This window comes from Balaenoptera borealis (genome assembly GCF_965194805.1).
Source record: "Balaenoptera borealis genome assembly, chromosome: 9".
Classification (NCBI taxonomy): Eukaryota; Metazoa; Chordata; class Mammalia; order Artiodactyla; family Balaenopteridae; genus Balaenoptera; species Balaenoptera borealis.
The window spans coordinates 8888158-8905584 of NC_138873.1; the positions used below are offsets into that span (position 1 = coordinate 8888158).

A 17427-nucleotide genomic window follows, 5' to 3' on the forward strand; every position below is an offset into this window, starting at 1 on the left:
ACGGCGAGAAAGAAGGGGCTTTGGCGTCCAGCACCCCCGGGTTCCAACACGGCTGTGTGAACCAGGATCTCTTGCGACGTCTCGGAGCAGAGGCTCAGAGGTTTTCTCGGCTGTGCAAGCCTTACCTCCCAGGGTTGCTGTGAGGATTAAATGGCAAAGCATAAACACTATGGCTGGCACAGAGGGGTTAGCTGCTGATTTTGCTCTAGGTTCACCCCTCTGTGCCCAAAGGGCATTATAATAGCAAGCGAGAACAGTGAAAGAAGAGGAAAAATGCAGAAAATGGCATCAATTCTAAAATGCAAGGCAGGGAATGATCTATAAATATACAGTATACACACCTGCTATTGTCATAAATTCCCCAATAAAGTTATTTAACTGATGCTATGCTTTTTTTTAAAGGAATACATTTATTTTTAATTTTTTTTATTGGAGTAAAATTGCTGTACAATGAAGTGAATCAGCTATATGTGTACCTATATCCCCTCCCTCTTGGACCTCTCTCCCTGCCTTTCCCCCGCATCTAGGCCATCACAGAGCACTGAGCTGAGCTCCCTTGATGCTATGCTTTTGCTACTGTTTTTTATGGGTGGTCAGTTACTTTCAGTCCCTATTTCCCCAGGACAATAGCCCTAGTGCAAAGGGACATTACATTGGACCCCAGAAGGTATCATTAGCCAGAATACTTTTATGAAATGTCTGTTACTTACTTTTATTATTATTTTTAAAATTTTTATCGGAGTATAGTTGATTTACTGTTACTTTTTTTTTTAATGCTTGCTCTCATGTCTTTTCTTTCTTTTTTAAAAAATTTATTTATTTTTGGCTGCGTTGGGTCTTCGTTGCTGCGTGCAGGCTTTCTCTAGTTGCGGCGAGCGGGGGCCACTCTTCATTGCGGTGCGCGGGCCTCTCATTGCGGTGGCTTCTCTTGTTGCGGAGCACAGGCTCTAGGCACGCAGGCTCAGTAGTTGTGGCGCACGGGCTTAGTTGCTCCATGGCATGTGGGATTTTCCCGGATCAGGGATTGAACCTGTGTCCCCTGCGTTGGCAGGTGGATTCTTAACCACTGCGCCACCAGGGAAGCCCTACTGTTACTTACTTTTAGAAGAGAGAAGCTAACTCCAAGAAACAAGCTTACATCCAACTTTCAAGATTTGCTCTAGAATCAGTACCCTTTGGAACAAAACCTTTTACCACAGTATCCATGTTACTTTGTTGATATTCAAAACGATGCTTCTAAATCACCGAAAGATCTTGAATCATCAAAGAAAAATCCATTTTGTTCAGTGTATTTTTTTAGTGGAAGAAAGTATAAGTACACTTAGAGAGCTTTGGGATAACAGGGGAGGGTAGAAAAAGAACATTGTACCTTCTAGTTAACCAGAAATTTTTGCTCCTTCCTCAGACATTTGGTGGTCCAAAGTTTTATTTTATATGTTTATTTTTCTTGGCAGACTCTGAAGGAGTTCTGCCATTAAAAACAAAGCAAAACCAAAAAGCCTATCCATTTACTTATTCTATAGACCTCACACTCTCCATAAACATCAATCGATAAACAAAGCATCACCATATTAAAGATGGATCTTGACAGCTAACCACGGACACCGTTTTCATAGCCCAGCCCTGCTTTGTTAAGTGTTAAACTAATGTCCAACAGCCCTCCGGAGCTCAGAGAGAGGAAAGAGGTTCTCTGTTGACAGATCAGTCGGAGAGCAGGCTGGGCAGGTTCAGGCTTCATGCCCCCTCCCCTTCCCTCAAAGCCGGCTGGGAAGCAAAAGAGAGCAAAGAAAAGGACAGGAATGGATTCCAGCAGATTTGCTGTTTCTAAGCTGCTTTTTTTGTGCCTTCGGTTACCACCAAAAATAATTTAGGAAAACCCTTAGCTGGAGGTCTTTCCCTTGAAGGGCGTATGAGAAGCCTGAAAGTTTCCCTTGAATTATTCCTGCCAAGTAGGCAAATGGACAAGCAGACAGACAGCAAACTTATCACAAAAAAAGGCATTATTTTAAAGGAAAAACAAAAGGCATTCTTTCCCTTACCATCCCCGAAGCTTAGTGACACAGCAAAGGTCACCTCCCCCTACAGCCCTTCAGTCCGACTCTTGTCAGACAAGAAGCTGCGTAGGAAGCAAGCAGCAATACGCCAGGTAGAAGCAGCCTCCAAGCAGAAAAAGCCAAAAAAACTAAAGCATCCCACCCACTAAATGACAGCATACCGTATCCTTTCCTCCTCGATGTTTTGAACCTCCCGGTCCCGGTACAGGACCCGGAGGATCACCTCGCGTTCTGATTCCCGGAGGGATTTCAGGCTGACTTCTTGGGCCATTTCTGTCTCTTCTTAGACCCACGCTGAGGTTCTACTCCATGGCCTTGCGCTCCTGTCCCGTGGATGAGCTCAGAGTGTCCAGTGACAGCCCCACGTGCTTTTGAAAGCAATCCCTCTCCTATTTCATTGGCAACTGTGTTGCTGGTGGCTCTTTTTTGTTTTTTCCTTTTTAACTGTGTCTGACTCCTCAGGAGAAGGAAGTTCCAAGAGGCCGTCCCTCGGTTGGGATGGTCGCTCCCAGAGCCTCATGCCACTTGGGGAGCCTTTTCCCTGGGTCCTGCCGCAGCCTCTGACATCCGGCTAAGTCAAAAGCATATCTTTCTTCTGAGGTTTTGCCAGAGATTGTTACAAATTATGCAGGGCCCCCTGCAGATAACTTCTGCAAAGCAGAAGTAATCCCCGATCTGAGGGAATTTACGAAGAGCAGTAAGAATCGTATCAACGACTTATAGAAGTTAACCTTCCCCTTCATATGTTTACAGGTAGAAGTAATGATGGTTAAAAGCCCAGCCAGTTCAATACCTGTAGAAAAGACAATAAAAATGGCATCATTTTTCCTGGCTGATGTACCTATACTGCAGCATTAGTCCAGAAAAGACAAAATGCTCTACACAGACAGATCTTTGCATTTTCTGCCATGATGATAACGTAAGACTTTAAATTTTTGAATTTAAATTTAATTTAAATTTTTAAATTAGATTTTTAAATTTAATTTAAATTTTAAATTAAATTGGCCTTCTCATGTTTCTAAAAGCCTCAAACTTACACACTTGGATTTTTCTAATATGAATTCTGTATCTTGAGAGATTAGAGGCATATAGGTCTATATTTAACGTACATCATCCTAATTGAAAATACATTACAACAATCACGTTCTCAACTGCTGTCATTTTTACAGTTAACTTCAAAACTCAAAAAAAAATGTTTAATCAATTAAGGATGTATAAAGGGATATCACCACAACCTCAATCCACCCATTATTTATGGTCTTTAATGGTTTTCAGTGACTGCTTTATGCCTGGGGTCTTGTTTCTGGTTCATGCTAGTTGCCAGGTTCTGCATGCATTCTTCCTACATTTTTTTGCCATCAGTGACGTTGGACACACATCACCTTCAATCTGTTCTTCCCCCCAACCAAGAAGATGGCATTGAATTGATAAAGCACTGTATAGATGCATGTCAATGAAAAGCAGAAAATGCAGATCTAATTGATGCACTTTCTATAATGCCATTTTGTTATCAAATCTACATGAATTCCTTAGTAATAAGACTTCCTTTCAATTCTTTAGAAGCTAAACTCCCTTTGTTCGGCTTCAACAGAAATTCACATTATATTAATTAATGATCCATAGCAAATCAATGAAAGAGAAGTTAATAGAACCCTAAGGAATCATTTCTTTAAGCAGAGATTCTTAATCTTTGGTCATCTGGTGAAGCTTCTGTATTTAAGTGCATAAAATAAAATACATTATTACAAAGGAAATCGATTATACTGAAATCTTTAAAAATTATAACATAGTAATATATGAGTCCATTGATGCATGAAATCTAGCAGTGATCTAACAACGACTGTAATTTCAGAGTAGTGATGATTGTAAACAATGTTTTCAGATATCTGCAACATACAATGTGGCACAAAAATATCTGTGATTTCTATTTGTGGCAGTCACGAGTCCTGCTAGTTCTACTGTGGTTCGATGCCTATACTCATAATTGCAGGAAATGCTAAATTTTAGTTACGGGTTAATGAAAACAACGATGTAAAATTTTTTCATGTCCAAGGTCATGGACCTACAGGCTAAGGACCCCTGGCTTAAGGGATTCTCTGTCAGTTTTTCTATTGTAGGATAAAGTTAAAATACATGGCCCACCCAAATTGCAGAGGTTGTATGAGAAGTAGGAAAGACCAGGGCTGCAAGGGGACGCTCCTGGCCTCTGGTCTCCAGCCAAGCATTCCCAAGTGCCTGCTCCCAAAAGGTCTCCTGTGTAGATGGTGGGAAAATGACAAGGACAAGGACTTGGGGCTCCAGCCCCACCAGAGTCAAAGCCACATCCCTCCTTGGGCTCCATGAATAGATGGAGCTCCCCCAAGGCTCTGAGTCTCTGGGAAAGAGGAAAGTGCTGGGAAACAGCGTGTAATCAAGTGCCATGTGGTGAAGTGCAAACTAGCCACCATGTCACCAACGTCGTAAGCCTATTTCTTCTAAACACGCCCTCGGTTCTTCCTGCTTTTTTCTTATTTCTAAACTATTAACCATACTACTAGGCCAAGTACTATCCTGTTTGTCTGATTCTCAAGTGTTTTAAATGAAGATTTTTGCACTTGGCTCAAAACATGTGATCTGTGCACTGAGCTTTCTCTCCATGTGGCCTTTGGACTCTGCTGTCTAGCAGAAGCAGGACCAGTGCAGCCCTGGGCTGGAAAAGAGTACTCCTGGAGTACTCAGTGTTCACTCCTTCAGGTGGAAAGGCCTTACCCAGTCCAGAAATTCAGGATTCGGTTATTTAAAAACACTACTGTTCTCTACCAAACGCATGCCTGTGGCCTCAGAGAGCCCTCTGCAGGGAGGAGTGGGCGCTCTTCCTCCCCCTAGTGGCCATCCACTGCTATTTACAGAAAAGTGAAATTGAGTTCCTTTCCAGCATCCATCCATCATCCATTCATTCAGTAAATGTTGATAAAGTACCCAAGTGCCAGACACTGTTCAGGTGCTTAGGGTACAGGACTTAACGACTGGTAATTTATACCCTATCCTACTTCTCACAAGAATATGATGTAGCTCACAATAAAAGCACAGAGAGGACGATTAAAGTCAGAGAAACAGCAGCCAGAGCGGAAAGGGGCAGACAATTTCTACCAGGAACCTGCAGTGAAACAGTCACTGTACTTGAGCATTAGCTGTATCTCTGACCTTCCTAGTAACCAAGGCAAAACAAAACAGAATGAAACAAAACCCCAAATCAAAGTGGTGTATATAGTTCTGATAAACCGAAAGAAAACAAGGGCATTCTCGAGGTGTAAAGGGCATGGACCAAAAAGGCAATCAATTATCTGAGCAGTGGTTTGGCAGAAGATGCAAAACTGTGCTTCATGTATCATCATTATATTGATTTCAAATTAACTAAGGATAGAGCACCAAATTATAATTCATTGAAAGCCTTTCAAATACACACCAAAACATGGTGCTTTCTGGTGTTCCAAGTTGATACAGGGATAAAGCTTAGATAAAGCACCACCCCAGGATCATCCATTTCCAGATTTAACAGAAAACCTAGGAGGATGTTTTCTTCTAGGTATGGGTGTGCCGTGTTTCTTTCTCTGAGTTTTTATTCTCGACTTTGAGAGATTTTGACTCTGGCTTCTATAAACCTTCAGTCATCCAAGCACATGGTTGATAACTACTATAGTAAATCCTTCTTTTTTTTTTTTTTTAGGTTTTTAAAAATTAATTAATTAATTAATTAATTTTTGGCTGCGTTGGGTCTTTGTTGCTGCGTGCGGGCTTTCTCTAGCTGCGGTGAGCAGGGGTTAATCTTGGGGGCGGTGCGCGGGCTTCTCATTGCGCAGGCTTCTCTTGTTTCGGAGCACCGGCTCTAGGCGCGCGGGCTTCAGTAAGTTGCGGCACGTGGGCTCAGTAGCTGTGGCTCGCGGGCTCTAGAGCGCAGGCTCAGTAGTTGTGGTGCACGGGCTTAGTTGCTCCGCAGCATGTGGTATCTTCCCGGGCCAGAGATCAAACCCGTGTCCCCTGCATTGGCAGGCGGATTCTTAACCACTGCGCCACCAGGGAAGTCCCTGTTACTGTTTTGAAATGTACTTTTTTTCTTTAACTTGGAGGATCTGTGTCCAGATCCTCTCTACACAAGGGTGACTTTCTGAATTGATGCAATCAGCACTGCATAGAGCATCACCCCAGGATTCGTTTCAAGATTTAACAGAAACTTAGGAGGATGTTTTCTCTTTGGTTTCCAGTGTCCTCCTAGTGTCCCAACTGGCTTGGTGGCTTAGACATTCCACACGTTTGAGCCACAGGTGCTTCATCTTATCTGGATTTGTTCAGGATTTTTCAGTAGGGGCAGTACCATGCTTCCCTCTAGATATTTGTGGGGTGCTTTTGGTTGTCACAGTGACAAAGAGTTACCTTGCATTCCCATACAAATGTTGGCTATCTTACCAGGTAATTCAACTAGGAAAAAAGTATAATTTTCTGATAATAGAATTTAACTCATAGAAACACAAAGTCTATTTTGCAGGGTTTTAACATACTCTGAGTTTTCCAGAATGCAACTATTGTGTAAATTGAAGAAAGACTGTACTTGGTTTCATTTAGAACTTTAACAAAAATTGTTTACCATTTCAGAGAGTTGCGTCACCAAGGGCAGCAGGGCTTGTAGTATTTGAATCACTAACGCCATAATACTGGTAACGGTCTGCATTTGTAGATGTTCTAGTCAATGTGATTCTATGCATGCGAACATTTGACAACTTCACTGTATCTTCCAATGTAGTTTACATATATGAGTACATATTATATTTTTATAATTTACTGCCCCTTTATTTCTCCTTTTATTACAGTAATGACATTGTGTTATTGTTGTTGTTTTTATTGGTGTAGGTAAATTATATTATACATGAATTCCAATTCCAGATAGTAAAAGGTGAACTACAAAATATTTCCTATAAAAGGTGAGCATTGGGTCCTTGGGGTTTAAGAACCACTGAACTAGAGAATCCAATGATTTCTCAGGTCACTTACAAATTAAACTATGTGTATCATTCTCTTGTTCATTTTTCAACATATTATTGGGTTTTAGGAGAATGGGGTGGGGAAATTAGAGGACTGGTCAGTTGTTTTTATTGTTTTAAGTTGTGTTGGGGTTTTAGTTTGATTGTGAATTTGCTTATGCAATTCCAGGTCTGATTTCCAGGTTCTAACTGAGAGCTCAGAGTTTCTCTTTCAACAGCAATCATCCGAATTATTTCAACGGTATCTTTTCAATCCTCTTGAACAGAATCTGGAGCTCTTTCTGCACTTTATCCCTGGTAGGCTGGCATTAGAATTCCTCTAAGTTTTATATCAACAGCCAAATTGGAGATTTTACTCTGTAATACACCTTTCAAATCACTCAAAACCAATTCACTAAAACTATTCTTAGCCTATAGTCTATTTATCCAAGACAAGGTGCCCCAGACTTATGGCAATGATTTACTTATTTTTTAAAAATTATTCATTTATTTATTTTTAGTGAACTTCTTCCTAGTCAAGAGAGGTTTCTAGGGTGGCAGGTGGAGCTATTTAGCAAGCAGCATGTGTCCATGGTAAATACCAAGAAAGTAAGAGAGAATTCCATCCACCTGGCGGCCTTAGCAAGCTAAGGTCCAACTTTACAGATTCCATTTCTGGTCACCAACGCTAGCAGGAAACCAGAAGCCACCCTTGATTATTTTTCATATTCTTCAAAACATGGATAAAACAAATAGACTTCTCTCTTGGATGCTTTGATTTCTCTGATGTTTTTGAGCCGAAAAATTGAGATTGTAAAAGAATTCTATGAAATCTATTAAAATCAGTTGGCGTGTTCCTTGCCCTGTGCTGTGTACTACCGTCTGGGACGAGGGAGCGAGGTGTGAGCATGGCATCTGTAACACAGAGTGGGTAACGGGAACAACTAATGGGGTCCAGAACTGGCTGTGTCCATTAGCCTGCAGCCGACCAGCGGGAACAGTAGTGACAGCACTGAATGGGTGGTGAGTAAGAGGGAGACTGGTGACCGGAGAGGACAGGAAAATCTTCACGGCTGAGCCTGGGAGAAGAAAAGGAGTTGGTCTGAGGAAGGAGAGGAACATCTCTCGGGTGAGGGACAGTCCACTGAGCAGAAATGAGGTAGGAATATGTCACTCCTCCCCCAGGAAAGGAGCCCAGGGTCTCCACCGCCTACAAATGAATTCTAAACTACGAAAATGGCCTTTCTCACCCTCCCTGATCTGGCCTTCTCCTACTCCTCCATCCTTAATTCCCACAAAATGCTGCAATGCTCCCAAATTGAACACATTCGAGACTGTTCTCTGAACACGTCATGCACTTTTCTTTTCCCATGCATTCGCTCCCGCTCTTCCCTCTCCCTACTGACATCTAATTTACTCGGAGGCAGTGAGGGGAACAGTCCGCAAAGCAGGATTTGGAGCCCGACTGGGTGAGTAGCTCTGCTCTGCCCCTTACTGACTACCGAGATGCTGGGCAAGTTACCTAAGCCCCTTGGGATTTAATTTCCTTGCCCATAAAGTAGAGAGAATGACAACACCCACTTCCTAGAGCTGCTTTGAGGATTAAATGTGTTGATACGCGTAAAGTACTTAGTTCACTGGGGCGAGCATGTAATAAGCCGTTGACAAATGTTAACAGTGGTGGTGGTAATAGTACCATCATCATCATTATTATTATTAATCTTTCAAGGTCCAGATTAATTGCTAACTAATTCAGGAACTTTCTCCTTATTTACAAGCACAGTAAATTGCTCCTTCATTATGACCCCTTTTTCCTTTGTGTATTTCTCTATCATGACTCGTACTTCTTTCTGTCTGATTCAAGTGTCCTTCTAGTGGTGACATTGGTTTTTAGTGACCCCTCATCACCCAGCAAATATGTCCTTAATGTTTCGCTGGGGTTGAGAAACCCAGTGAATATTGTAACATTTGGTTGGCTTGCCAAAGCAGGAAGCATGAATTCAAGTAGAGGAGGAAGGAAGGATAGTCAGGTGAGCGAGCAACACCCATATCAGAAAGCTCCAGGCTTCAGAAATCCGGAAAGCATTGGGAAATCTGAGTCACTTCAAATTTTAGAAGCATACTAAAAAGTACTTTATTTTAATGATCTCATGCAGAAATTTACAATCTCATAGCTTGAATAATGAAATCTCCCAGATCCGGTTTTTCTATGATGATATTTAGTCACTCTCTCACGCACCCAACAAATTCTTAAATTGTGTTTTTGTCCCAAGAACTGTAATCAGGCTCTGTCCTCACCCACATGGAGCTGAGACTAGCCCCCAACCTCCTTTCTCAATTGCATTTTTGTAAATTTGTAACGGTGACTGCCTTTGTTTTACAGTATCCCATCTACCAGTCTAATTTTATCTAACAATTAAAAAATAAAACCTACACCAAAGCACCACTTGGAAGGAAAAGGTCTCCCAGAGCCACTTGGAGAAGCACGGCACAGCAAACCATCCCATCTCAGCATGGGTTTGGGTGTCGGACAACCTGGCATCAAACCCCAGTTCTGGAATCATCTGGGTACAGCCCTAGAGCAACAGCTGGAACAAAGCAAGGAGCAGCCAGAACTAGTCCTCTCTGCTCCCCATCTTCCCCTTCAAGAAGGCCCCAAAGCAGGACTCAAGCCATTTCTCTGGGACCGATAGGGACTGAGACAGCAGGGGCCCCTCCTAAACCCAGCACAGTCCTTCAGTCCGCGTATTTCCATCTTGTCGGTAGCCAGTCATGCTGTGTCCCAGTGGAACTTTGCATCCAGACAAACGCAGTTTGGTTGTGGTGATCAGTGCATTGATTCACAGCGCTGATTTCATTGGGCCTTGTGTGTGCCAGGCATGTGCCAGGGATTGAGGATATAAAATAAGTAGGAGCCAGTCTCTGCGTTCAAAAAGCCCACACTCCAGCCAGAAAATGGACATGCAAACAAATAAGTTCTGACACGGTAGGATGAGTATAAGCACGTAAGGATCTGCAGAAGAGAATGCTCAGAGGAAGGCGTGATTCACCGCGTATGGAGAGAGCAGAGATGGCTGGGGGGCGGGGGGGGGCGCGGAAAGAGTCCCAGGGGAGAAACGGGTGGGACCCCTTTTGCCAGGGGAACGGAACATCCAAACGTGTGTGTTTTTAAAATATTTTTGGCCGAGCGGCTGGCAGGATCTCAGTTCCCCGACCAGGAATCGAACCCACGTCCCCGGCAGTGGAAACGCGGAGTCTTAACCACTGGACCACCAGGGAAGTCGCTAAACACATGTGAGTTTTGAAACCATGCTTGCTTTCTTTCCTCAGCCTAACAGCCAAGATTGACTTCGGCTTTTTAGATCTGACGAGAGGGAAAAGTACAAGAAACGTGAAACTGAGGGCGAGAAGAGAAGAGGAGGACAGGAAAGGAAACGCTCTTTATCTGCAGGCCATCCCCATGTCCTTTCATCTAAATATCTATCATCTCTGAGCAGCTGGTCATCACATCAAAGGAACGAAAGCACCACCCCCTGCCTGTGATGGAGGGAAATGCGGCAGATCAGGCGACATGCCTGACATGCCTGCGTGTGAACACGACTGTCATCGCCACCCAGACTTTCAAGGCAAACTAGAGACCGTGCCCAAGGCTGAAAGCCACAGCCGAGCAAGGCTCACAGCCCCCGTCGCTTCAGAGACTGCACCCTCCGCGGCTGTGTTTTACCACAGCTGTTTCCTTGAGAAGCTGCAGTTTTTTCCGAAGGCAGCCACAATGCTTTCTGCCTCGAATGCAAGGGGAAAAGTTGAGTGACTACGCAGACCTTGCAGCTTCACCTGAAAATGTCATCTCTTTTTTGCACATGGACTTTCCTTATGGACGCCTGGAACAGCCGCAAGGACCACTAGTCCGTCCTCCTAAGGAAGGAGCTGAACGCAAGGCGGCTCTTGTGTCTGTGGTTCCAGCTCAAGCTGGCCTCATACTCACAGGCTTGATGGATTCCTTTTTGCAAAGGAGAGACAATTCGCCTGTGTGTCCCTCAGGAAGTGTGACATGGAAATAGAGACAAGCCTTTTCAAATTCTTTGTCTCTCTGGTCACTGAACCAGAGGTGGATTTTCCGGGAAGCCAGTGACCTTGGGCTTCTGGCCCCTTCGTTTGCAATTCCTGATCTTGTATTTGTTTTCTTAAAGTCTCCAGACATCGTATAGCTTCAGGTCCCTCAAAACTCTGTCCTTAATATATGACGTTGTGTGTTTGTGGGTTTAAGTCTAGAAAACTTGACACCTCCAAGAGACAGGAGAAGGCAGAAAGGGTGCCCCTTCTGGAAGGCTCCTGCCCTTCACTGTGGAGTCTATTCTTTCTCATTCACATAGACATCTTGCCACCAAAAACAACCCCCCAAATGCCTTTTTAGAATCAAAGTTAAACACTGAAATAGAAATCCATGATATTTCAGGCTTAAACTTGACCTTTTCTCATGGAAAAGTAAAAAGATGAGAATTAATATTATCATATTGTTATATACAGGAGGTACTACTCATAATTGTCACTATACTTTTTTTGTATCAACCAGTACTGTTTATTGACATTCGGCACTTACTCTGGACCAGACAGTTTGACAAGTTCTCTACACACACAATCTCAGTCCTCATTGCAACCTTATGATGTAAGGACACCCATTTTACAGACGAGGAGAGTGACGCTTGCAGCAATTAAGTAATTTACCTAAAGTCACACTCTAATCTGGGTCTGTTTAACTCCAAAGTCTTATGCTTTGTTTAGACAGGAAAATTAAGAACTTAGAATCTTCTACTATCTTGGCTAAATAATCTTTTTCTATACCAATTCTAACTTCTTAGTAGATACTTAATATCTAACATGCATTTTCTTCTCATAACCTCTCCTTTTGTCAAGAAATTCTGTTTGGGGGTTAAGGAGGCTGAATTGCAAGACATTTAAATTAGACCCCAGCTAACTTAATTTTCTTAATTTTAAAATTACATTTATGTTCCACCTCCAAACTAAAGATTATGGGGGATCAAAAAATTGGAATCTGTGAAGTAGATTCAGAGCCAAACAATAATAAACTGTACGTATAAGAATTTACAAACCAAAAAGGAAATCAAACAACACTCTCTACCACCTTAGAAAAAATTCACACCGTATAGCTTTTGGATAGTATTTTTTGGTTTAGTTTGGTTTAGTTTTTTAACTAACTCTAAAGTATCCCTCCTTTCCATTTAAATCATTCTTATCCTACATTTAAAATGTATGCTATTCAATAAAATTACAAGTTATCCTTTGTCTGATATATCATTGCTTTTATTTCCTACATTTTCGAAGCCATTAGTTTAAGAGAAGTTATATAAACTGTAAGCTCTATCCACCCCACCCTTAAAACAAGCTGCCCGAAGGGCTGGACGCAGGTGCTCAGCCTACCTTTGCCTCAGCTTCAAGAGAGGAGACCAGGGGAGCTCGTTCTGGAGAAGGAAGTCACTTTTTCTTCGTGCTAGAACAACTGACGTATTTCTCTTTCCTTCCTGTCGGGCAGGCGGGCCCTGAGTGCCTCTGTGGCTACTAACCGCCTTTCGCCAAGGACCCCACAGCAAAGCCGCCTGAAACCACACCCAGGCGCTCTTGTACGCCAACAGGGTATGTTTTTTGTTGGAGGAAAGACCACGCTGATGCTACTGCAGTGTTTCATCCCGACCAAAGAAACCCCCAAAGAGACTAGAGGCTTCAATTAGTCAAACGTTCCCACGTTTGCAAGGGGTTTCTCCATTGACCTCAAGTGTAAATGACTAATGTAATGACATCTCAAAGAACAGCTGTTAACTCAAGAGTTGATTTATAACAAGACTGGCACGGACTTTTGGGGGGTAAATTTCACTGAAGTATAGCGTACGTATGGAATAAGATACAAATCATAAGCACAGCTTGATAAATTCTCCCAAAGTGAACGCATCCCTATCAAGAAACAAAACTTAAACAGCATCTCAGGAGCCCCTCATAGGCCTTCCGGTTACATCTTCCCCCCCGAAAGGTAACGATTATCCTGACCTTTAACATCATTCATTAGTCCTCCCGATTTTGCACTTTGTGTAAATGGAATCATACGATATTAACAATTTTTTTGCCTGGCTTCTGTTGTTCAGCGTGTTTATGAGATTCATACTATTGCATGTCGTTATAGTTTGTTCATTCTCATTGTGGTGTTGTATTTCATTGTATGAACAGATTAAAACATTTGTTTATTGTACTGTTGATGGACATTTGTGCTATTTATAATTTGGGGCTGTTATGAATAGTGTTGCTACAAACGCTTGGATGAATATTTGCATACGTGTCTGCTGGTTATGTGTCCGGGAGTGGAATTGCTAGTCACAGGTTAGGTGTACGTTCAACCTTAGCAAATGCTGCCACCCAGTCTTCCAAAGTTGTCGAACTAGTTTATATCCTCTATCGGCAACAAGTTCCGGGGGCTCCACATCCTCCCAAACACTTAATATTGTCTGCCTTTCTTATTTTATCCATTCTGGTGGGTGTATAGTGGTATCACATTATGGTTTCAATTTTCATTTCCCTGATGTATAGAGTAGCTGAGCAATTTGACATCTTTTTATATGTTTATTGGTCATTTGGATATCTGCTTTGATGTAGGACCTGTTCATGTCTTTTGCCTGTTTTGCTATTGGGTTATCTTTCTGTTATTGATTTGTAGAAGTTCTTTATATATTCAGGATATGAGTCCTTTGTCAGATATTTATATCACAGATATCTTCTCCCTCTCTGTGGACTTGTCTTTTTTTCCCCCTTAACGGTCTCTTTTGAGGATCTCAGACTCGCTCTCAAGGCTGAACTAGTATGAACTCTAATTGAGAGACTATGGTTCAGGCGAGTCAGCTGATGACCAAGATTAAGGTATGCTGTGTGGCCTTGGGAATCACTAGATCTCTCCAAATACTCCTGGGCCTCGGTTTCCTCAGCTGTAAGTGAGATTCACTTTGTTCATCCCTTCGGCTCTTCGGTTCTGAGATCTCATTCTTCTGTGGCCTGAGGATGATGACCTGAGATGGGGAAATTCCATCAAGTGATGAGCAGGGGTGGGCGGGAGGATTAACATGACAAGAGGGAAGAGTGAATTAAGAGGGCCAGCTTTGGGGTGAGACAGACCTGAGTCACCTTGAGCAAACCACTTGGCCTCTCTGAGCTTGTTTCCTGGGGAGGGTCACAAGGCTTCTCTCTTAGATTACAGTTCATTCAACTCATTCACAAATATTTATTGTGCACCTACTACGTCAGGCACTGTCACTGTGATCATGGTCTAGGACCCATGGCCTAAGAAGATCCTTAACAAATAATAACTGCTGTTTCTTTAGTAGTAGTATTACTATTTTGTAGCATAAGATAGTAAGTGAATCCATTTAGGAGTATTTGGAAGAAAATGTTTTTAGAATGAGGGTATCCTAGACTAATTATTTCCAAAGTAGGTGTATTACTTTGCTAAGGCTGCTGCAACAAATACCACAGACTGTGTGGCTTAAACAACAGAAATTTACTTTCTCACAGTTCTGGAGTCTAGAAGTTCAAGATCAAGGTATTTCCAGGATTGGTTTTCTCTGGAGGCCTTGCTCCTTGGCCTGTTGATGGCTATCTTATCTCTACGTCTTCACTTGATTTCTCTGTGCCTTTCTGTGTCCCATTCCCTTCTTATAAGGACATCAGTCGTATTGGATTAGGTCCACCCTAAGGACCTCACTTTAACCTAATTACCTATTTTAAGACCCTAAATAGGTCTCTAAATACACCTATTTCCAAATATAGAAGGTCACATTCGAAGCACGAGGGGTTAGGGCTTCAACATATGAATCTGGGGAGAGACACGATTCAGCCCATAACAGTAGGATATACTAAGAAAACATTAGAACTTCTTTTTATATTTATTTTTCAAAAAGATAAAACTTAAACTTTATTAATATTAAATAAATGGATTCGTAGCTTAACATATCACAGTTGAAATAAACATACTTTTGGGATACCCGCTCAAAAATTATTCATGCTAGATGGGCACGATTACAGAAGTTTGGAGACCACCGACCTAAGGCCTCAGGCTACAGTGGACAGCAGGGGAGAGCTGGCAAAGATAGAATGTACCTGGGTGTTGAAACTGAATGGGTAGAAATAGATCACATCTGAAACTGAAGCGAGGTGACACAGGGCTGGCCTGGGGATTAGACCAGAGTAGCAGTGGAAGGGGAGAGTGGTCAGGTTGATGAACGGGCAGGGGTCAGGCAAAGAGAGCGTGAACATGGTATCAATAAATCACCAAGGGAAGCCTTCAGAATGCTGTGTGTGGCAGCTTGTAGCATTCTTCTCCCATAAGCGTGCCTGCCCTATAAACCCAGGTCAGCCGAGAGACACGCTCTGGACGGCGAAGTGTGCGCGTTTATGAGCAGCGCCTTCCAGCCAGCACTGGGGCCACTGTCCCCTCCCCCTTCCCTCTCCCTCACTGACTTTGGAGTCAGCCTGCTCCGTCAGCCTGGTCCCAGCCGATGCGTGGAGAACACACCGGGCAGAGCCACAGCAGACCCTTGATGGTCATGTAGCGTGAGCGACAAATACACATTTGTTGTTGTCAACCACCAAGAGTCTAGGGTCATTTGTTTCTTCAGCTAACCTAGCCTATGCTGACTGATGTAGTGTGTGTGTTTTTTTCATATACACAGAACTGATAAACTAGTTAATAACTACCACAGCATGAAATGATTGGTGAGAAGAAATGCCTGCTGGTGGCCCTGCTATGCCCCAAATTATCCTTTAGTTGTTGGCTCTTGGGATGAGGTCCCAGGGAAGGGGCAGGGGTGAGCAGGATTGGAAGGAAGAGGGAGCCAAGGGGTTCAGAGCAACGGCCATTTCCAGTTGGTACAGAGGTATTTCAGTCCCACTGTGCCCGTGCTTCCCAGCGGACAGCAGACCTAAATATAGGCGTTTCTTAGCCAATCTCGTTAGCATGTAACTTCTCAGCACAGGATTCTCACTTTAGATCTGTGTCAGCCACAAGTTTATTTTCTTCTCCATTACAACGTTACATTCCTCACACTTGAGTGTTTTGCAATTGCCATCATCATCATCAGCACCTTCCTCCTCCTCCTCCTCATTAGTGACTTAGCATGACTCCACGGTACATCTCAGTAACACACTCCTAAGCACGGGGAAAGGAAGGAAAACTCGAGCATCCCCAGGATTGGATTTGGATGGCAAACGGCTGCGGAGCATAGACAGCACTGGGAGACCCAACTGTGGCTGTGGATATTATTTGTTGAGGTGACAGGGCTATGATTATTTGGCCCACACTTGCTAAATAAGGCATTGACAACAACAATCCTTATTTCTAAAGAGTGTATTTAAGAGGCTCGACTCAAAGCAACAAAGCACACAACATCTGCCAACTTATGGCTAAGCCCCAAATTGAAAAGCAAATCCAAGATCCACTCCACTGACTCGTTGCACAGAAACCTAAACGTTATTCTAAAATACGGCTAAATACTGGAGATTCATGAGCAGCTCTGAGTCAGTGTGTTCATACTGCAGGACTTCTAATGGACATTCATTCTTGGCAGAGTCGGGGTGCTGGAATGGCAGCTAGTCAACTGCCAAATGCCATAGTGATTTTAAATTCTTTAGCCCTGCAGAGTGTACATCAACTGGGCAGAATACAACCCCTGCACTGCATTTTTCCAAGCACTACAACATCACTGAGCCTAGAGAATTCAAATTCTCCCATTGACAGAAATAAGTTTTTCAAGTTTTTCCATCAAGGCCGTATCCTAGTCAACTCTGGAGCTTCCACTCCAGCTCAGAGGCTGCAGCAAAGTGAGTGCTCACTGTCATGTGTGTTGAATAAGTGAACAAATAGTTCTGAAGATACACAGACCAACTTATCCATTTCTGGGGCAGACTCAATATAACTATAGCATGTATTATGATCATTTAATGAATGTTCTTTGGTAGTTAAAATTGGAGAGGGGTACCCAATGCAGATAAGCTAAAGTCATGTAAAATTTTTTAAAATTCACATTTACATGTTTTCTGTTGATTTATGCACATGCTGGTGATTTTCAGTGACAGTATAACTTAAGATCTAAGCATTACTAATGCACTATCCCAGCAGCCATTCAGGACACTCATTTGAATTAGGAAATTCTTAAAAGGCTATGGAACAATTTAGAAAAGATGTCCCAAACCTCACTCAGAATTGTTCCCTCTTGCTTTGCACATAATTCTAACACACGTAGCTAGTGGGCCTCCGGGGCCACCGCAGGAGAGCAGAAGAAAATTAGAAGAGGGTGAAAAGGCCCCTGATTGGCTCAGGAGTGTGG

General features: G+C 42.8%; 1 protein-coding gene across 2 annotated transcripts in view; it reads right to left on the reverse strand.

Annotated features, from left to right (window-relative positions):
- Positions 1–17427, reverse strand: part of SYTL3 (synaptotagmin like 3) — a 97116-nt gene that overhangs the window by 78308 nt on the left and 1381 nt on the right. Inside the window, exon 2 of one of the 2 annotated variants that reach the window (XM_082404549.1) lies at positions 2216–2847. In XM_082404549.1, coding sequence (XP_082260675.1) covers positions 2216–2325 — 110 coding nt within the window. In that variant the 5' untranslated portion in view covers positions 2326–2847. Of the gene's footprint in view, positions 1–2215; positions 14116–17427 lie in introns of both variants that reach the window. The other variant, XM_082404548.1, reaches the window with a different exon arrangement.